Here is a 22,915-nt window from a genome sequence, read left to right as displayed (position 1 = left end):
TCATCTATTTTTTTTTAATGAGGACAGTCACTTTAATCTTTTCACATATTAGTTACAACACGTTTACTTTCTGTCCTTGTAATAAGATGAAATAAAAGAATGGGTGGTCTCTTCTGGGGTGTGCTGAAGACACTTTGTTTTTTACTACAGAGTCTTTGTAGACATGTCTCCTATCAGCGCTTACATTGAGAGCACATTTTGTACTCTGGCAGGCTCTGTGGAAGATAAAAGAAGTATGCCCATTCTTCCTTAAGGAGCCATAGACATAACTTAGCTGGAGATGTCAGCAAACAGAGAGAAAGTTCATAATAAAGAAGAGAGTTGCTATTTCCAGAACTTTGTCTTTTGTCACCCAGCATTTACAGTCCTCCAGAGCTACGTCTCCAATTGCACCTTTCTCACAAAGCAGACATACCATTTTGTTCCTTTTATTTTAGTTATTCGTGTATATAAGCATCTTCTCTACTATGAAATAAGATGCAGTGACTGAATTTGCATCTGTTTCGGCCTTGTTTTCTCTCCCTCTCCCTCTCTCAGTTATACCTCTACAACCACCTAACCCAACCATCTTATACTGTGCCTATCACAAACTAGGTGCACAATAAATCTTTTCTGACTGGATTAATGAGCAAATGAATGACATTCTTTAGAGCCTGATTAAATGCTAAATGGATACTGTGCAGAGGAGGGAAAGTTCAGGCTACATAAATCAAGAGACACGATTGAGGAAGTGGCATATTGTTTTGAAATATGAGTAATAATAATGATTCCATTATTGATCACAAATATGTACCAGAAGATTTGCATAAGTTATCTCACTGAATCCTCAAAGAATCTCTATTAGAGAGGTCCAATTATTACCTACCCCACCTTTTTAAACAATTTTCCATATAGCACATGTGCTCATTAAAAAGAGAGAGAGAAAAAAGTGAGAAATCACTCCCCAGGGGAGATGTTCATGCCTCAATCACTTCTCCATTAACCTCTTGGGATTTGGGGATCACATGCACATATGCCCAGAGTGTTTTTCAAGTCCCTGAGTCCAGGACTCTAACTGCAGAGTTGGCCATGTTTGGATCCAGTCCCTTAACCACCACACCATCTGCTGGCCCATATTATCCCCATTTTAGAAATGAGAAAACCAAAGCTAAAAGAAGTTAAATAATACATCCAAGGCTACAGTTGGGATATAAACCCGTCTTTATTTAATTTGTAAGACAGAGTTCTTTCCAGTAAACTAGGATTTGAATAGGGGTAGCTGAAGGACAGAGGTCTTTTAAGATAGATGCAATGCTATGGAAAAAGGGGCATTTGGCAGACAAGAAGGTGGCCAGTATTAGAAGACTTCAAAATGTTCATGGAAATGGAGTTAAAGTATATTTAGTATAAACATATTTGAAATGCATAACCTTTTTCTTAGTACATATTCTTCATGAACTTTTTGAAGACTCTTCTAATAATTGGTGATATGACTGAATTAGTCAGTGAACAAGGTATAAAACATTAGAGATAGGGTTAGAAAATTATAACAAAATTGCGTCTGGGATTATATAAAATACTTATAGTGAACGAATATTAGAAAACTTTATGTGCCTTCTGATAGCATTCAAATTAACAAGGCAGACTTTGGCCTAAACAGCCACTTGACTATTTTCCGAGAGAGAATGACTTAAGCAACTAAAATAATCCTCTCTCCAAGCTAATGGTCTTTTCTTCCCCTACAGGTTTCATTACAGCCTAGCTCAGAGGCCAGTTTAAGGAAATGGAGTGGAAATTGTGTGTGTTCATTTAGTCTTGAGAGCAGAAGCCAGTTGGGGAGCATTACCTGTGGCATTTTTTTTTCTTCCAAGCATTTCAGGTTCAGATTGGGTGTAGGTTGTAATCTCAGGGAACAATCACCTGTCAGTCTGGTCCCTTTCATCTGTTCAGAGCAATTTGGACGTATCAAGAGAAGCATTCCTTTTTTTTTTTTTTTTTGCCTTTCTTTCTTAAAAAATATAAAAGAGCATGCAGAAGTGAGCAAAGGGACTGCAAGACTGTCTAACAGCCAGAACTGCTTTGCTTGTCACTGAGGAACTGGGGCGTGGTGGGTAAAGACTATTATCCCATACTCTGCTCCCTGAGTAGCTGGGTCTATGCTAGTAGCTGTCATTCTCAGCCACCAGTGCTTTTAAAAATGAAATCTAGGTAGGCTCCAATTTATAAAATAGATTAAATTTGAGTTACTTAGGAAGGGTTGGAGTGGGGGCCTGGAGTCCTATCTATCGATATTTACCATGTCAGAGTATCTATCACTCCTACTTATGGCAGGCTCAGAGGTCCTGCCTCAGAATCTGAGGGCTATATAGGACATAGATTGAAGACCAGTGGTCTATACAGAGGAAGGCCATGGCAAGTGCACCGCAATGACTCTGTGAGACTAAGTTTGCTTCTTTATACCTTTTCAATCTTTTTCACTTGCTAGTGGGAGGCATTTATAGAACAGGAAGGGAACACTTTTTTTTTTTCACATTCAATCGCTGTATATCATTACAAGATATAAATTAACTTTTCCAGCATGAATACACTATGTATTAATCCAGTCATAGATATTTCCATACACGTTATCATCGACAGATAATTTTCCACTTTCTGTCCTTTAAATCTTTTGCTCCTATTACTTAGGACAAAATGCCTTGTCCAACATAGGCATTTGGTAATAAATGGTAATATTGCCTCCAATAAGAAAAAATAAACAGCCATCCACAATATTATGGGTATTTGTTATCTCCTTGCCACTGAGAGGAGGATAGAGACACAGATAATCAGATAATTATCCACAGCCTCTAGACTAGTTATGTTTTCAATAATAAAGCTGGGCATGTCTAATTAGTCCCTGAAATATGGCTGCTAAAGGAGGGGAGTTGAGAAATTAATATTTGGCAAGGCACTAGGCATATGATTGGCGAAGGACATGATGACTTGTGAGAGAGAAGGGGCAACCACTGTAAACCAAGAATAAGGGCAGTAAGAAGAGGTTTGCATGAAAAGGGCATTAGGAGTTTATCAACTTTATTTAAGTGAGACAAACTTTTTTCCAAAGTTCCTGAAAATCACTAGAAAGAGTACACTTCTGACTAGTTATCTTTTGCGAGGTCTGTAGAGATTTTATATTACTTATTTCCACACCCTCCTGGTGATGCCAAGAAGAGTGACAGGAAAGATGAACTGCATTCCCCAGAAGAGTGAGAGCTGTCCCAGAACAACATGGGTGGGATGTGGCAGCCCACTATTTTCTGACAAAAATCTCAACTGAAGCCAGGTATTCTATGCCTGTGAAGGTACAAAACAGTTTGACCACCCTTGAAGTTTCTATAGGCAAAAATGGAGGAAATGGAGGTAAACATGCAGATGTTGGGTAGAGAACAACTAATTGTCACTCAAGGAGTACAAATCACCTCCCTAACTTTGAAAGGAAAGAACGACACTCTTAAGGATCCAGTTAAAAACAAGCCCAGCATTCCTAATTTCATTAGCTATGATCTCTGATGGCAAAACATGCAAAATTCTTTAGATTCCAAGGCTAGAAGAATCACAGCCTTCGTTCAATGCCATAATCCATCCATGCTAAAAGCCCATGACTCCAGAAGGCACCTAGACATACATCTGGAAGGGAACCTTCAGGATCTGGTATGGGACATGCTGTCTAAGCAATTGATCATTTCTCCCTGAATCAATGTCTTGGAGTAGTTTTTAGGATTAAATGGGATGACACATGAATTTAAACCACTTCCAACAAGGCATGGTATACTGGAAACTTTCAATACATGTTATTTCTTGGCTCTTGCTATAATGATGCAGTTTATTACCTTTGTTGGAAATGAACTCTTTTTTTTTTTTTGAGAGATTTTTGCTATAGGGAGTGTGCACTCACCAGAAAGACAGAGAGAGGCAGAGAGATAGAAAGCGAGAAATCACCCCCCAGGGGAGATGGCCACGCCACAATCCCTTCTCCTCCATTCTCCTTGTGGGACCTTGGGCACGCACGCACATGTGCCTGGCATGAGTTTAAGCTACTGGGTCTGGGACTTGAACTGCAGTCGACTACATGGGAGTTCAGCAACATAGCCATTATGCTAACTGCTGGTCCCTGGAAAGGAACACTTTAAATTCTGCTGGAAATGGAACTCTCACTCTCAGTTCTCTATTTGTAAAAAAGTAAAATTTTTTTGGTCAAGTACCTAAAATTATTTGACTAATTTCAGTGTGCCCAGCTTTTGGGAACTACAGAATAGGGAAAATAGCTTTGGATTTAGAGTTAAATGGTCTCTGGTTCAATCAAAGCTCTGCTACCATCTATATGGCCTAAAGCAAATAAGTAATTTTTCTCAGTCTTGTTTTCTTATCTGTGAGATACAGATTTTCGTCTAATAAAACTGTTGGTAAAATTAAAGAAGAAAATGGATGAGCAAGCTCTTTGCAAACTACAAAATACTATATAAGCAATGATTTTAGAATTATTATTAGGAATTTCATCCTTAGCCTGACTTGCCTCCTCCCCCCTCATATCTGCCAATCTACTCCAAGCTTTGTCAACAGTGATGACCAAATATACATTAGGTCTGCCAGACTGTAGTCAGTTTATCATTTTGATTAGATGACCCAGGCCATTCAAGCAAGTAGTTTTCTCAGTGTCCCCTCCTCCATTCAACCCTGCTCAAGTGACCCAAAGAACAGTGGCTCCTATGATATTGAAATATATCCTTCAAGCAATAAGATGTTCTTCTCAGACTATCTCACCATCTACAATCTTTCCAGGGATGCTAAGAACCCGTGCACCGATGATTTGTGCTTCAAATGCATGTGACATCTTAATTATCCAGTACAAATGCTACTTCAAGCAAGCACTAACAGATGGTGGCCTGAATTTTATAGCATTGCCAGCATTTTCCAGGCAAAATTTATAGTTCACTCATCAGTGAGCTGAGTCCTACTTCATTTTTCTTTTTTGTTTAAACTTTAGCAAGCAACCATCCTGAAAATCCAAAACATCTTTCATAATGAAGTAATGTCCACTGACCAATAATGTAACTTTATTTCTGTCATCTCCACTCCCCGATTTCAGGCTGCTTGTATACAACCCACATAGTATTAAAGTCTCAGAGCCAGATGGTGGTGGTGTAGTCCCAGGCAAAATCATCCTTACCCTCTTGAAATATTAAGGAGAAAATTATATTTTACCACATCCTCACAGCCCTGCAGAACTTTTTATCCATTCGATACTAATTCTATTTAACTAAGGCCTCCAGCAGCAGGACTAGTCTTCTAATCTTTGTGCACCTAGGTCTAACATAATCCCTGAGCACAAACAGTATCTCCAGAGAAGAATAGATGAACTTAGTTTCATGGAATAACCCGATACATAGTCTGAATATTGATCCTATTGCCCATTAACTATGCAACTTTAACAAGTCAATGTCATCTCAGATTCCTCCTCAATAAAAAAGAACTAATAACCCTTACTCTATAGGTCTATCATAATGATTAAAGGATAATATGTAAAGTATCTTGCACAGTGGCTGATATAGAGAAAGTACTGAATATATTGTATTTAATAATGGCATATGTTTGTTACACATGAAGAATTGTTTTAATTACTTTATATGTACTAACTTATCTAAACAAATAAAACCTTTCCTAAAATGTCATGTTTTAGTGATATTTCCTCCAACCATTTTATTTAAATTTCTAAATTTCTTGCCACCATCACTCCTTATCTCCTTCCTCTGCTTCTTCTGTTATGATTTTTCCTTTAAAAATATTATATATTTTACATATTTGTTTAATGACTATATTTCTATATACTCTAGACTGGAATGGGTGTAAGGGCAGGGAGTTTTGTGATTTGCTCTAGCTCCAGAGCCTAGAATAGTACCTAGTACCTAAACCACTTCCAACAGGGCCTGATACATAGAAAACTTCCAATACATGTTATTTCTTGGCCCTTGCTATAATAAGGCAGTTTATTATAAAATTATTTGACTAATTTCAGTGTGCCCAGATTTTGGGACCTACAGAATGGGGAAAATAACTTTGGATTTAGAGTTAAATGGTCTCTGGTTCAATCAAGGCCCTGCTACTTACCATCTATGTGGCCTTAAGCAAATAAATAATTTCTCTCATTTCAACCCCACTCAAATGACCAAAAGAGCGGTGGCTCCTGTGATATCATTTAAACATATTCTCCAAGCAACATGATGTTCTTCTCAGACCATCTCACCATCCACAATCTTTCCAGGGATGCTAGGCACCCGTGAAATGATTATATGTGCTTCAAATGCATGTGAAATCTTAATTATCCATACTGTATTGAGTGCATACTGTACTCAATGCAGTTTTTGAATGAAGAATTTTATTTTTGGGAAAACCCTATGTTGCAGGCACTGCGAATATCTTCTTTTTATAAGTGAAGAAACTGATACACACAGAGATTAAAGTAACCTGCCCAATGCAGTGCTAGGATTTTTAAGGAGCCATAGGGCTTGAGTTTTTCCTATCTTAACCATTGTACTATAGTACCTTTTTTCTTTATTAAGAAAGAGAGATTTCTTGCTATAGGTTGCACATGGTTACTGGAGAGACAGTGAGACAGAAACAGAAATCTCCCTCCAGGGGGATGGTCACACTGCAATCTTTTCTCCATTCTCCTCTCGGGATTTTGGACACACATGTACCTAGTATGAGTTTCAATCCGACAGGACTGGGACACAAACTGTGGTCGAACATGTAGGGGTCACATTATCCCAGCTGCTCATCCTTATATTGCCTCTTTAAAAACAAAATAACCAAAAAACCTCATGGAGAGACACTAGAGAGTGAATTGGGGTGAAGCAGGAAGGAAAGATGGAAATATGAATGAAAGAATAAGAATAATCAGAAAAGTATATGTAATTTTATGAACGTTAGGGTCTCTTCTTCTTCTTCCTCTTCCTCTTCTTTTTCTTTTTCTTCTCCTCCTTCTTTTCTTCTTCTTTTTGTCTTTTGTTCTCTTCCTTCTTTCTGTGAATAGGGTCTATTTTTCTCTTACGAAATCTCTGTATGCAGTACTTTCATCTGGCTTTGGTCTTGCTGTGAGGGCAATGATGAACTATAATAGCATAGTTCCCAAAATAGCATCTTCAGAGGACATTCCCATTGTTAAACTATCTCTCCATTGTTATGTGTGTCTTTTTACAAAGTTAAATGGATGGGGATTATCTACACACACACACACACAAACACACAGACACACACACACAAAACTCGTGTTGTTCTAGAGCTTCTGGCCAATGCAATAAGACAAGAAAAAAACAAACACCCATATTGGGAATAATATGGAACCTATAAGAAAAGCTCTTGAAGCTAATGGTGAGCTTAGCAAGTATGCAGGATACAAAATTAATGTATCAAACAATTGTACTTCTATCTACTAGAGATGAACAATCTGAAGTTTAACCAAACAAAATATTATTTACAGCACCATCAGAAGACCTAAATTATGGAGAGAGAAACTGAGTTCATGGGGTATCAGTACTGCTAAGATATCAGTTCTCTTCGAACTTGATACATAGATTTAATCCAATTCCTAACAAATTCCTAGCAGGCTTTTTTCTCTTTTTGTAGAAATTATAGGTTGATTCTAAAATTCATATGAAAATAGAAAGGACCAAGAATATTCAAAAGAACTTTGAAATAGAAGAATAAAGTTGGAGGTCTTGGGACCAGCAGTTAACGTAATGGCTATGTCGCTGGACTCACATGTAGTCGAGTGTGGTTCGTGTCCTGGACCCAGTGGCTTAAAACTCATTCTGGGCACGTGTGCATGTGTGCCCAAGATCCCGAGAAGAGAATGGAGGAAAAGGGATTGCAGCATGGCCATCCCCCCTGGGGGGTGATTTCTCGCTTTCTATCTCTCTGTCTCTGTCCGTCTGGCAAGCGCACGTGCCCTATAGCAAAAACCTCTCCAAATAAATAAATAAATAAATAAAGTTGAAGGTCTCAGACCAACTGATTGTGAGACTTACTATAATGCTACAATGATCAAGACAGTGTGGGACTAACATAACAATAAGCATATCAACCAATGGAATAGCACTGAGAGTCCAGAAATAGGCCCAAACATACATGGACAACTGATTTTTTTTTTTACAAAGGTGCCAAGATAATTCAATGGAAAAGGTATGTTCTCAAGATTAAAATAACCTGCTCAGTGTAGTGCTAAGATTTTAAAGCAGCAATCGGGCTTGAGCTTTTTCTATCTTAACCATTGTACTATACTGCCCAATGGAATAGCACTGAGAGTCCAGAAATAGGCCCAAACATACATGGACAACTGATTTTTTTTTTTACAAAGGTGCCAAGATAATTCAATGGAAAAGGTATGTTCTCAAGATTAAAATAACCTGCTCAGTGTAGTGCTAAGATTTTAAAGCAGCAATCGGGCTTGAGCTTTTTCTATCTTAACCATTATACTATACTGCCTCCTGAAAAAAATTATGGAGAGTGAGGAGAGAGGAAATGGGGTGAGGAGAAGAAAGAAAGATATATGAATAAGAGAATGAGAATAATGGGGAAAAGTGTAAGTGAGCCTAAGAACTTTAGGGCTTACTTTTTATTTTGTTTTGCTGGAATAACTGGATATCCATATATAAAAGATAAACAAAGCCTTGATCTCTATCTTGTACCACATACAAAACTCAACTCAAAATGGATAATTGGCCTAAATGTAAAACATAAAACATGTTTTCTAAAAGAAAATGAGAGAACACATTTGTAATTTTAGATTAAGCAAAGATTTCTTAGATATGAACGCAAAAGCACAATTTTCAGAAAACAAAATAATGAAAAATTTGACTTCATCAAATATAAAAAACTTCTACTCTACATTAAAATGCTTCTACACCTCCAATTTTTAATGTTGAATTCATAGTAAATATTCGTATATCATGTCAGTTTTCCTGTCTTTTCTTACTCTCTTAGTATTGCTAACTATAGTTGGACATTCTTTTTTTTTTTATTCTTTTTTTTTTTTTTTGGAGAGGTTTTCGCTATAGGGCGAGTGCGCTCGCCAGACAGACAGAGAGAGACATAGAGACAGAAAGCGAGAAATCACCCCCCAGGGGGGATGGTCATGCCGCAATCCCTTCTCCTCCATTCTCCTCTCGGGATCTTGAGCACGCACGCACACGCTCCCAGCGTGAGTTTTAAGCCACTGGGTCCAGGACGCAAACCACGGTCGACTACGTGGGAGTCCAGCGACATAGCCATTACACTAATTGCTGGTCCCTGGACATTCTTAATTGGTTAGTTGTCTGAAAACCAACAGATTTGACCTCAAATGACATCATCTATTGAGTCTCTGAAATTCCTTCAACTCAGACAGAGATGGTTTGAGAGTTAAAGATATTGGAGTGAACAGACAGATGAGAGAAAGAAAGGAATGAGGGAGAGGCAAAGGAGAAAGAAAGAAAAAGAAGGATGGGAATACACACAAACACACACACACACACACACACACACACACAGATTTTCATTATTTAGAGAAAAATAGAGACTTGTTTAACATCACTTTTTCCTGTATTCCTAGGCTTTCCTAAGTGACAGAGAAAGGAGTGGAATTCTAGTCAACCACCAAACTGGACAAAACCTTGAGCTTTTTCAAAGCAATGCGAATAAGAATTTTCAACCATGTATGTCACAGATGGGAAACTGAAGACCTCTGTTCTAGAGACCAGCAGCATATTACCTCCATGATTTTGCATGACAGGTGAGAGTAGAGAAAAATGGTTCATGTTCCAAAGCTTGATTAACTGAATATTTTTCTTGACTAACTTATAGAATAATGACTAGCATGGACAGTTACATATTGGAGGCATAATGGATATTTATTATGTTAGTAAGCATATGGTATACCATAACTATCAAAGAGATGCATGTGAAGTTGCTAGCAAATGTTTCTTTGTATAGTTGGACTGTTTCTTCCTGGATCTGCCACTCATTTCTCATTGCATCTAATCTGTGGGCATTATTTATGTAGTGCTAGTGGTGCTGGGATTTCTGCTTTCCCATTTCAGGGCCTGGCAAAACAGTTAACCAGGAAAACTGAGCCAACCAGAATTCATTGGAACCATACTGGCCAGAATTATACTGGCCAGGTCATACTGTCCCCAGCTGCAATACATTGGCAGCTGAAACAAGCATAATTACTAGCTGACATTTATTGAGTGCTTGCCATGTGCCAGGCACTATGGAGAGCCTTACTTAGATTATGACATTTTATTTTCACAACAGTCCAATAAGATAGGTACAAAGTTAATAAGTGGTGGAGCCAAGATTCAAGTCCAGGTCTATCTGACTCCAAAGCTGATGTCCTTTCAAATACACACAAGGCTGCCTGATTATTTAAAGAGATCTTTGAACAGTCCTGTACTGCAGTTGGTTAGCACTAGATTAAACATCAAAGTATGTCAAATCTGTTATTTACCCCTTGATATTGAAAGTCTTTTCTAATTGGTTTGGGGCTACTTTCCTGCCTTGTTAATGAATGCACTTTCTGGAATAGATTTGACTCTTTTTGTTGTTGTTGTTATGACTGAAGATCTCATACTATCCTGGATGGGAAATATTGAAGGAAAAGCCAATTAGGATAGAAAATAACCCATCCTTAAGCACACTCTACTAAAAGTCATTTTTAGAACTACATTCTGTCACAAGTTTATGCTTTCACCATTTGTCTTTTTCTGTGAAGTAGCAATTGCAAAAAGAGGAAGAAAGAAAACGAGCAGTCAGTTTAATGGTTTGTTTTGTCACAACATTTTGTGATATTAGACTTAGACTAATAGCTAAACTAAAGCACTATTGACATCATTATTTCATAAAACTACAGTAAATGTTTGTAAAGTTGAATACTTGACCATTTGAGTGCTAAGGTCATATAGCATATGGACATTTTGAAGTGATAGATCACATACACATATACACTTTCATACACACAGAGAGGCAAAATTAGGGGTTTTACCAGCAGTCATAGTTTATCATCTTAGAAGAAAGAAATACATAGCTCTCAAATGAGAGAAAATGAAATAATCACAATATAATGATGCAAGACTCCAACTTCATTGACAGACATATAAACACCTGAATTAGAATGTAAAAAGCACCATGCTGTGTCCACACAGAGCAAGCACAACTTCACTTCTTTCTAAAGCAGACAAGTGTTTCATTTGGCTTCTGCCAACCAAACTAAAGGGGTACTGGTACATTTCATTTATTTATGAAGCTATGTGGCTCCTGACTACTCTCATCTACACACCGCTGAGTAGATAACAGATCTGTTCACTCGGAGACATTTTTTGCAAAGACAGGTTGGAGTCAGTCTTCCTAGGGCACCTGCTACTAGGGTCAGCTGCAGGTAGATTTTTGGAGTGAACAACATTTCACTTAATCTTCTCATCTCATCTCATCTCATCCATACACCTTCCCCCTGTGTTAGTATCCCTTCTTCCTCCGGCTTAGTTCACTTAAGTCATCAGTTATAGTACTTAATTCAACATTTAGGGTATCATTTACCAGGCACTGTGCTTGGATGTTCAGAGCTGGCCTTGTAATTTTTATAGCCTTCACTAGTATTTGAAAACTGGACTTGGCCCTTGACACTGCCTAGCCTGAGCCTATGTGGAAAACATCACAGGCTGAGAGGAATGATCAAGTTCCATCACCATTTTAACCGCCTGCAATATAATTTTTAAATGGATGCCTCTGAATGCTGTGTGTGTGTGTGTGCATGTGCGTGTGTGTGTGTACACATAAGATCTCCTTGGCCTTGGCTGGCTGATTTGAGGGAGAATAGCTTTAGTGATCTATGAACCCCTGTTTTGTTGATAAAGGGGTGTGTTAAAGGCTCAAGATAGCTCTACAATAATGTTGAGAAAGAGTGACTGTCCAAACACAACCAGAATGATGTTATTTTATAGAAAAAATGAGGTGTTCGACAAGTGCACGCTCTTTCCTTTCATAACTGCTACTGCTACATTTTTCAAAAGTGGGATGATTCTAATTTCTCCTGAAAGTCCCCATTTTTATAGTAGCTGGCAGAGCCCACACAAGTATCCCAGTGTATGGAGGAGAGAATACTTGTCTGAACATTCTGAGACCTGGTTCCTGGCATTCTTTAGTGTGATTGGCTGATGTACCTTGCCTCTGGGAAAAGAACTGTAGCATACCTTGCAGTGGAAAGAGCACTGAACAAGTATTAAAAGACCATGATGTTGGGCTGCCCCTTGCTACTAAGTAGACGCATTACTCTGGGAAAATAACTTACTCTTCTTGAGTCTTAATGTCTTTATCTGTCCAATAAAAGAATCAGCTTCACATAAAGTATAAGAATGTTCTGACGCAAAATGTCCATTATAAAGGATCTTCGTGGCTGCCACAGCCTTGACAGAGTAAGTACCTTCTGGGGACAATCCAATGGGTCAGTAAATGGATTGACTGTGGCGTGCTGTGTTGGCCAGGATAACAGGTTCACATTACCAAAGGGAACCGTATGTGAGGCCAAATGCAATGGCCTGGCCTGGTTAGTCATGGGTCAACCTCTGTAAAATCACACTCCCGATCTCAGTGGTATAGCTATGATATTTTTTTTTCCTTTTTCTGTCTTGTCAGTTTGGCTCACTGTTGGCATAGAAAAAACTGCTTGTACCTCCCTGAAAGTCATTGCCAGGGTAGTCTGGCTCTGCTGCTCAGACATATCCCATTCCATCTGTTCCTCCCTGAAACAGAGGGCTGGCTACCCAGCATCAGATCCAGGCAATGAAACAGAGCAAGCAGAACTGACACAGCTTCAAGCTGTAAGTTTCCTAAGCTTTTTGGCATGCTACACCGAATCTCAGCAGGCTCCAAATGGATCGAAAGTTGGAAAAAGGTGGAATTGGCCATTCTGTTTTAGCTCTGACCTAATCTATAACTCCACCTTGCTCTGACTAACATACAAAGGATTTTGCCCACCTGAGAGACTTACTTGCATTCATTTCGTCTGACCTTGCCTTGCTACCTGAAGGGTAAGTAGATGAAGTTAAAAGGTTCAGGCTTCATTTCTCGGGAGCCTTCATTGATATCCCCAGTTGATCTCTTCCCCCACCCCAACCTTGACATTGACTAGGGTGACTAATTTGACTCTAACAGCACCCAGTAGTTACTTCATCACTTAAACACTATAGTGTCATCCTCTGTGTCCCTTTCTAAGATTGCAAGCTCCTTGAGGGCACCTATTATAGCTTATATGTATTTATATGGCCCCATGATCTAGCACAATGGTACAAAGTAGATACTTAATATATTTTAGTCATCATTATCACTATTATTGGTGCTAAAAAAAGGTTTTTATCAAAATAATTCATTTGAAGACCCCAGGTTGACACATCATTATCCTCTCTGAGCCTCAATTTCCCCATGTGTAATATAGAAATAAAAAATAGCGCCTATTTATTTCATGAGCTTTTGGTGGGTGAGGATTTAATGAGATGAAATGTATCAAGTACTCAGTACACAGGTTGACCCGTAATACTCACTCAATGCATATTTAGTTGTTATTATGTTTAGCCATGAGGCATATTTGAGGCAACTTGACTTTTAGCATTTTTATTTCTTCAATATCAGCTGTGCTTGCTATTGCAAATATTTAGACAAATTAAGTTCATTAGCAAATCAATTAAATTGGGGGGAAAGGCATAGAAAGCAACCATGGATACCAGAGACAATGGGAGGAGGGTTGGACAGGGCAGAGGGTTAGGGATAGGGAATCAAGGATGGCAAAAAAAAAAAAAGTAAAATATACAAGACATAAGAAATGAAAAATTGTTTGTTGATAACATGTTTGTTGATGTGCTGATTGATCCAACAGACAGTGTATTTTGGATGAAAAATTCATTTTGTATACTGTAATGATGTATAGCATATTAATGTTAAAAAAGAAAAATAAATAAAATAAATAAAAAAAAGAGGAGACCAAATTTTTTTCCTGAGAGGAAAAGAATCCTTAGCCTGTATCTGACATCAGAATAAAACAGAGAAACTCTTAAAAACTGATTCATATCCCACAGTCGTCAGGTCTAATAATCTCAGAAAACTTAGCAGAGTAGCACCCTCCATGTAGGCTGCTGAAACACACTATGAGAAAAATCCCCACAGTGGAGAAATCAGCCTATCCACCCCCATCACGACCACACACACCCAAACCAAGGAAATACATAGAAAATGCAGCAAGAACTGTAGATAACAACTCTCTCTGAACTCCTACGCAGTGCCCAAATATTGATAAACACTGCTCCATAACAGTGAAAAATGCCTCTAATCTTCTTACCATGTCCATGGAAGGTCAGTACTGCTCCTGTTGACAAAGATCCTGAGAAGGAGAAAATGATAGGAAAAAATAGCCCTCCTAAAAAAACGATCAGAGATAAGTAAGGGGAGGGACATGGTGCAAGGGAACCTGGTACATATATCCATGAAGAGCATATCAGTGACCTTGTTATTTTTCACAAATATCCAATAAAACCAATGAAGAACTAAAAGGAACTAGCTTAATTTGCAAGTCACTGTATGTGGCAAACAAAAGACACCTAACTCAGAATGTGCAAAGAGAGAGGCCCTCACAGTGGTAGAAGCTTGGGATGCGTCCAAATAAAGCAAGTATGATAAAGATAAGGTTTATCTACTAAAGAATGCATTTGTTCAGGCCTCCTCCTGTTAACAACCTGGGTATAATATTAGGTATGCATTCTCTATGTCATCTTAACTCAAATTCTAGCAACTGCTCCTTTTGTGGGTCCCACTGAGATTCTTTATTTAAAAGGTAAAGACTGGGTTCCTGACAAGCAAAAGAAACGACCAAAAAAAAAAAAAATGACCCCTTCGAATTTCAACTGCAAATCACAAACACTCACAATTATATATCAGGGCCTAATAAATGGAGATTGAGCTCTGCAGTTGACATTGCGACAAGATGCCCAGATGGGGTCTACCATTTCTGCAAGCACGGAGTTAAAAGTAATTCTCCAATGCCATCTCTGTAGACAGAGAGTACACGTTAAGGATGAATGGGTACTAATTTGGAAACATTCAGCTGCTTGGGAATGTGGGCATCAATTCCCATCCTTCATAATTTATACAGCGTTTTGATTGTGGTGCTCAGCAATAAATAACTGAAATGAGTTCTAACTGCTCAGAGATTTAGTCTTATGTCTTCACCACCGCTTTTTATATTCTTCAAGATAGCCCACATTCAACTTTATATGCAGAACCAAAATGGTATTCAGAAGGAGAAGGAGAAGGAAAAAAAAGGCAGCCAATATATTTTTCACTTTAGGAATTGAATATCAGATCATATTCAAAGTGCAGCATTTACGGTCCAATGCCGAATACATAAAATATATGTCCATTACAAATTCACCTTTCATTGCAAAGCTGCGTTCTCGTAGCAACATATCACATGACTAGATTAGAGCTTTTAGCATAATGAAGGCGTCTTTCATCTTCTCCTGGATGCAGGCTGAGTGCTTTTTCTGGGTTGTGTTTCTGCCTGTCACAATGTCACACATCCCCTAAAGAGAGAGCTTCCAGAGAACTCAAGTCATTCAGTAAAGAGCTAGTGAAGGGGCCAGCAGGTGGCATGATGGTTAAGGTGCTGGACTCCCACATGGCCGACAATGGTTCAAGTCCTGGACCTGATGGCTTGCTTTCTAACTTTCTCTTTCCTTCTCTCTCTCTCTCTGTATCTCTCTGGTCAAATTAAAAAATAACAACAATAACAAATAAAAGTAAGTAAATAAATCTTGAAAAAAACAAAGAGCTAGTGAAGGAAAAGAGCTTAACTGGAGGTAAGCCATCTGCACGGGTTCACACCACCGCTGACTGCCATGTTCTGCTACCACCAAAGAGAGATCTGTCAATAGTTTCCTTCAGAATGAGCCCCCAAATGTAAATCTAATATCATGAATGTTTAGCCAATACAACTTTGTTAATACCAAAAAGACAGTTTCATGTAGAACATGGTATAGAAACTTGCTAGTTACTAAGAAAAGAATATACATATCATGTAAGTCCATGATATAGTTAAAATGAACACTTACTTAAACCTAGAAATTTATGGAATGGTTTTCCAGATTCTTATAACTCAATTCTAAATCACAGGTATAGATCAAGAGTATTTTTTATGGATTTTCAAGTCATAAAATGATTAATCAGTGCTGTGACTTCTTGTTTTTGTTTTTTTTTTTTTTTTTTTTTTTTTTTTTTTTTTTAGAGAGATTTTCCTATAGGGCGCGTGCGCTCGCCAGACAGAGAGAGACATAGAAACAGAAAGCGAGAAATCACCCCCGAGGGGGGATGGCCACGCGGTAATCCCTTCTCCTCCATTCTCCTCTCGGGATCTTGGGCACGCACGCACACGCGCCTGGCGTGAATTTTAAGCCACCGGGTCCGGGACGCAAACTGTGGTTGACTACGTGGGAGTCCAGCGACATAGCCATTAAGCTAACTGCTGGTTCCCACTTCTTGTTTTAAGTTTTGAAATTCATCATCCAAATCTTGCATTGATCGTTTTGGACTCATGTCCTTACCCTTTACAGTGAGCCCTCAGTTATTTTTTCAAAGTCGTCTCCTGACTCTCCTCCCTCTCTTCTTCCTTCTTTAGTTCTTCATGCACTTATTCATTTCAATTCCCCAGCAACTAGCCCAGTGTGAGGCACATAGAAGGCATACAGCACACCTCTCTTGAGTGAATGGGAATGAATGACAAAATGAGTATGGTGCATGACTTTCTGATGGCTATGTCAGATGTATAGGAGTGCTTTTCACTTACTTCCTGCTCTTAGGTGTGTTCCGGGACCTTGTAGATGATGGAGAGTTGGCACCTGGGTTAATGTTTGAGGAACCCAGTCTATCTTTACTATACTCGCAGAAAAAAATAGAAAAAAAATTACAAGAACCACAGAGACAAAAAAAAATAGTCATTTTATTTAGAGACTTACAAAGTCTCTCTCTCTCTCTGTCTCCTTCTCTCTCTCTCATCAAAATAAAGCAAATAAAGCAAGATCTTATCCAGTGGTGCCCTTCAAAAATAAAAGAGAATGGAAATCATTGGTCAAGTTCAAGGATAGCTATTTTTTTGGCACTCAAAGCTTGAGCTGGTGGATTCCGTTAACAATTGTACTGAGGCCCAGTCCCCAAGGGATGCTCTAGTTTTAAAAAATATATAAAAATAACCAATCTTCCACATACAATCCTTTATTCCTACATACTGGTTTCTCTGCATTACAAGTTCAGTTCTGATGCTGCTGACATTTAGTGATGTGAATGCCAAATGACTTCTAAAAGTCTTTGGGAGATCCTATCAGATGAATTAATAATTTTTACTCATAATGTAACATGGGAAGGCCATGAATTCATATATTCTTTCAAGAGAAGCACCACCTGCTTCAAGAGTAATTGAATTTAAATCTCCACCTTCAATTTCTCCACAGCTTATGTCAAACCTTGAAAACATTTACAAAATAAATCACAAGAAAGGTCTGCTTAATCTCATCAGGTTAATAAACGCAGACAAAATAATCACTTGAAGGTAAACAAAAAGGATAATTGATTGGAGTCTTCTTGATTACTTTATTCTATTTTCTTTATCAAACTATTTTACTATTATCTTCAATTCAGCTGCTCTGCCTTGAAATTATTACTTTACTTCATCTTCAGATTTCCATGGAAACCAATTCAAAGCCCTTCTCTCCATTTGATGATGCATGGAATTATTTATCCTGATTCCATCAGAAATATTTTTTTTTTGTCAGTAAGATCTACGTCAGCACAACCTTTTATAAAAAGTGAAGGTAAAAAAGAAAAATGTGTATCTTGGCTTTCATGTGTATAACATGACCTTCCAAAGGCACAGAATATTGTCTCAGAGAATGACAAGGAGCTTTCCAGATACTTATAAGTCTTTTAAGTACTTCAGAATTAGGTGTCTGCAAGTAGTTATATTTATGTGTGGGTGGGATATGGGGTCACGAAAGATATTTTGCCTTGCACTCATCAGCTTTAAATGGTTGCATGGGTGTGATTGGAACAAGAGATAATCATAGGTTCCTGGTGATTGCAAAGGTAATGAAGATGTGTGTGGGCAAAGACAAAGGCTAATCAGGAAGAGTGAAATAGCAAGAGTCCCAGCAGTTAGGATTCAGTGTCCAAGAGGTCCAGAAAGGAGTTTTCTGAAGTGGGCGTTGCCGAGGTGGGCTGTGACTCTATGTCAGGATGGGTGGTGCTGCAGGAAGTGGGCACACACATTTTACCCTGAAGAAAGGTATCTGAAACCCACTGGCGCAAACTGCTGGAATTCTTGCATAGTGTGGAGATCATTTCCCTGTGCTGTGTACAGACTCACCAGAATGTAACTCAGTCCTCTGAGCGAGAACTGAGCAGCACTTGGTGCTGCCCCTATCCATACATTATAACATCCCGGCAAAGAAATCCTTAGGCGTACCTCAGACCATACCAGCTAATCTCATCCAGAACCAAGCTCTGAAACTAAGTGATAATACAAAACAATTGGGCAAAAGTCTAACTCAGGAGAATCTGAAATGGTCTCTCCCAGGAGGTCAGTGCAGCTGGATGCCAAGAACACAATATGCGGGACCAACAGATGGTGTAGTTGGTTATGTCACTGAGCTCTCATATGGCCAGCCTTAGTTTGAGTCCCGGACCTGTTGGCTTGAAACTCATGCCAGGTGCATGTGCACGTATGCCCAAGACCCCAGGAGGAAAGTGGAGGAGACTGGAGGAGAGAGGATTGCTGTGTGGTCATCCCCCCAGGGGTGGTTTCTCACTTTCCCTCTCACTGTCTCTCTCTCTCATATACACCATAAGGAAAAAATCTTAAAAAGGGGATATAATATGCTAGGTGTAGGAGTAGGTTTCAGTTTCCTCACTTATGCACCCTGGTCACTGGCCACTGAGCCTTCCTCCTTCTAGCCCTTCACAAAAATAGTATGCAGTGGGAAACATGACTGGAAGCATGTGGAAACAAGGGATCATGTGGTGTGTCTGGTGGGCTTAGAGTAGGTGGTCACTGAACTCTTCCTGAGTCACTAAGCTCAGGCATCCGAGTGCCTTTGAATAAAACAATACCCATTCCCACTGTGAAATTCCCAAGTCTGGGCCTTGGGTATGAAGGTCCTGTAAAATCTGCATTACAAGTGACCCTATTTAAACTCAATACATGACACTGTGGGACATCAGGGAAAGCTGTCAACAGGCACTGTAGCCTTATTATTGTTAACTGCTGCTCTGGCGGGGAGGGGGTGTGTGTGGTCCTGGCCTAAGAGTCCTTCAAAAGACAAGGATCCCTCTGACCTACTGCCAAATCCTACAAGTGTAGATCCAAGGGAAATTAAAACAAGAACATTCTCAGGAATAAATCACACGAGAAAGGCATAGCACCAAGACTGGAGGTGAAAGCAACCAAATAACCCAAAATGTTCATTCTGTGTAAAATGTATTGAAAGGAGGTGGGGGGCAAGAACAACTTTTAGCAAGCTTGGATGCTGGGAGATTAACCACTGAACTGAAAGGTTTGCTGGAACGTTGATGGAAACACCTATTGTTCCTCCCCAAAGAACCAGGCTGAATAGATAAGCCTGAACAAGATGCTATAATTCTGAAACCTTGAAACATAAGGAGATCTAAAGCAGCGATATCAAGGACCCTGAGTTTTCCAGAAGAAATTCATGAGCGATAAAGATAAAATACTGCAGCTGCTGTAGACTGGGAGCTACAAAGATCTGGAAAGACATGGTTCAAGGACCTAAAGATTAAGATGCTGCCAAGAACCCTGGTCACTGAAACATCTGGCAATCCCAGGGATTTAGAGGAATAAGTCCTGCCCATTTCTAAGATATACGGATAATTCGGAGTATATAAGATAGAGGACGACTGCCTTGAATTAGAGCAAGTTCCTAAACTGCTTATCTGAAATAAACTGACTTCTTTTTATGTCTCTAGTCCACTTGTCAGCCCCCTTCACTTTCATCTCCTCCTGGAGTTGTAATCTGAAAGGTTATGGTCTGAAATTGCAGAAGGTATGGATCCAGGCTTCCTTCATCCCACCTGAATAGCTATATTCTGCTGAGGATAAGATTCTTTCCTTTCCCCAGTGCTTCCTGACCAAGCCTCCTCAAAAGACTATGAAAACAATTCCAGGTGAGGTTTTGCTTGAAAAGTTAATGAACACCAGCCCTCTTTCTATCTGCCTGGCTGGCTGTCCGTCTCCACCTATCAAGTAATCTTTTTTCCACAAACTCCATAAATGTTTCCAACACTACAAAAGTGAAAAATAAAATCTTGCAGCATTATTCGTGTTGTATTCAGGTGGGAGAACTATGACTAACCCAACTCTTCAACATTTCAAAGTGTTTCTGATTGAATAATTTGATGCTGATTTGGTATCCAATGTACTTAAACCAAAAAGGCAATCATATCCACTCCAATCTGAATTTTTCTCTTAGGTCAGAGAGGTACTTGTGGGAGGAGAACTAGTGGTTTAAAACAACATGACTCACTTTCTTGATGGGCAGCATACAGAAACTTCTGCATTTCCTACAGTATTTTGTAAACTCTTCTATAAATTAATTAGTCTCAGATCCATGAAAAATAGTTGTGTTGCTGCAACTACAAAAGTACTCAAATTTAAAAAAATAACTTTCAGGGTCCTAGGAAATTGAAATTGCATTTCAGAAGAGAATTAAGCTATGATACTTATTGTCTACAGATCTTTTACTTGGCACTTAATATGTGGTGCTTATAGTATTCCTTATATTTTATTGTTTATCTGTCTCTCCAGTTGGCTAGCTTTTAAGTGAGTGCTCAAAAATACTCATTGAAGAAATAAAAAAGCTTCATTTGGGTTCAGTAGAAAGGAGTGTTATGAGTCATTATCAATGGCAGTGGGAGAGAAGGAAGTAGTGACAAAGATGTCACATATCTTTCATCCCTGAATAGAAATGGTCTGGGAGAATTGGATTCCACTAACTGATGGTTGATTATCATATGGATCACAAAGATAAGTGAGCTTAGAAAGGATTCTGAAGCAAGTTTTCATGAATGGTTGGATAGTACCTCTGAATAATCACAATAAATCTGTTTTATTTGTATAGCTCTTAATATTTTCTAGGTCGGGTCATGGTGTAGTGGTAACACAACTGGACATACATGGGAAAGGCTCTGGGTTCATGTCCCAAGTTTTCCCCCCCACACACCTGGTGTGAGCATGTGCAGGCCCATGATGTGGGCCAGCTGAGATTGGGGGTGGATCATGGCATGAAGATCCTGTTGAAAATGCTGTCTCTGTCTGCCTATCTCTTATGGAGGCAATGTTTTCTGATATATGTTCTTGTAAGTGATAAGTGAGATGAAACCCAAGCTATTATTAAGTGATTGTTTCAAGTTTGGGAGATATGGTGACTACTCTTTGCTCCCAAGTAATGACTCTAGGTTCCTAAAAGCTCCCTGGCTGAGGATATGTACTTAAAACATACGGACTGTAAAAGGGATAGAAGGTCATCTAGTCTGCTTCCTCAGCAGGTGTGTGAGTCTCCTCTACAACAGCTCTCCCAGGGGCCATCTTCTGAAAGGCTTTTGACTCATGATTGCTTCCTCACAGAAGCCTGCTTTTCTCATTTGCAAGAGGCACATTTCTGAAGTATTTTTGCCCCATTCTGTTACTGAGAAAGACGGCACTTTAAATATTGATTTCCTTTAATTAAAGCTGATGAGACTTCTGTATTTCATTTTTCTATCTTGTTGGGTTATGTCCTGAGTGGTTTTCTTTCTTTGGCCCAAACGTTCTCACTTTCATTTCTTCTATCTGAAGTGTCTACATTAGAGTTCATGCACCTTTAATGGTCCATTATCTATATTTTTTATTTATCATGTAACAAAGAGAGTTCACTTAACTAAGGTACACTTTCACTTAGCTTCCTGCCCTACTTTCCCTTTGTTTAACTATGGATATAATGCCTGAAGTTTTTTAGAGAAGGGAAAAGCTCGTCTTTGTTGCTGTGAAGCCCAATGCAACTATGTTCTCTCAGAAGCAACCTCTTAAATTCAAAGCACTTACTCAAGAATCTTGAGTTCTAATCCTGGCTGTCAGCAAGGCATCTAACTTCTTACTGTCTCAGGATTCTCATCTATAATGTAAAGGGACTAAAACTGATCAGGTAAACCATTCATAGAGAAGCTCATAGTCACTTTGTAATTTCAAAGCTCTTGGAAAAGGCAAAACACTCACATTATCTTGCCCTTTCCCCTTCCATTAACTTTCACTCTAACAGCTCACCACAGGGCATCAGGAACTGGAGCAATGAGGTCATTGATTATTGTTGCCATTTTGCTCTCTCCACCTTGTGGCATACTGTTTCTGTCCAAGGAGCGTGGGTCACATCCTTGCATGTCTCACTGGGGTCATGAAAGAACATGAGTCAGTTCCTAAATTATATTATTTTCTTACTTAAGCTGACTAATCACTTATGTCTTTACCAAGAGGGTGGACCTCAGTTACAGACTATCAGAGGCCAATGGAACTGTGTCTTACAAATGTAAGTGGTGTCATACAATTATTGCGTTCACATCTAGCTCTGGGCACCTCCATCACATGGGGGTGTTGAGCAAAATCACAGTTCTGGAATCAAATGTTTTGGGGTAATTGAGATCTCAAATATGATGAGAGTTTGGACTTGAGTGGTAGTTATAGAAATGGAAGAAAAGAAGCTATGTCTGGCATATCAAAAGAAAATATGATAGAACTTGAGGACTGACTGCATCTGGGGAATGAGAATAAACTCTAAATGAAAGCTGC

At 39.0% G+C, this 22,915-nt stretch overlaps 1 protein-coding gene across 1 annotated transcript in view; it reads right to left on the bottom strand.

Annotated features, from left to right (window-relative positions):
* LOC102485548 (heparan-sulfate 6-O-sulfotransferase 2-like) overlaps positions 1-22,509 on the bottom strand; it is a 51,954-nt gene extending 29,445 nt beyond the window's left edge. The window contains exons 1-2 of the mRNA XM_027766015.1: positions 22,397-22,509; positions 16,877-16,963 (exon numbers count right to left, since the gene is read on the bottom strand). Coding sequence (XP_027621816.1) covers positions 16,877-16,963; positions 22,397-22,509 — 200 coding nt within the window. The remainder of the gene's footprint in view (positions 1-16,876; positions 16,964-22,396) is intronic.
* Between the last annotated feature and the right edge of the window lie 406 nt (positions 22,510-22,915).

This window comes from Tupaia chinensis, unplaced genomic scaffold (assembly GCF_000334495.1).
Source record: "Tupaia chinensis unplaced genomic scaffold, TupChi_1.0 Scaffold140308_1, whole genome shotgun sequence".
In the NCBI taxonomy this organism is placed as follows: Eukaryota; Metazoa; Chordata; class Mammalia; order Scandentia; family Tupaiidae; genus Tupaia; species Tupaia belangeri.
The sequence above is the reverse complement of the archived record's forward strand: the minus strand, read 5'-3'. Positions and strand labels throughout refer to the sequence as shown.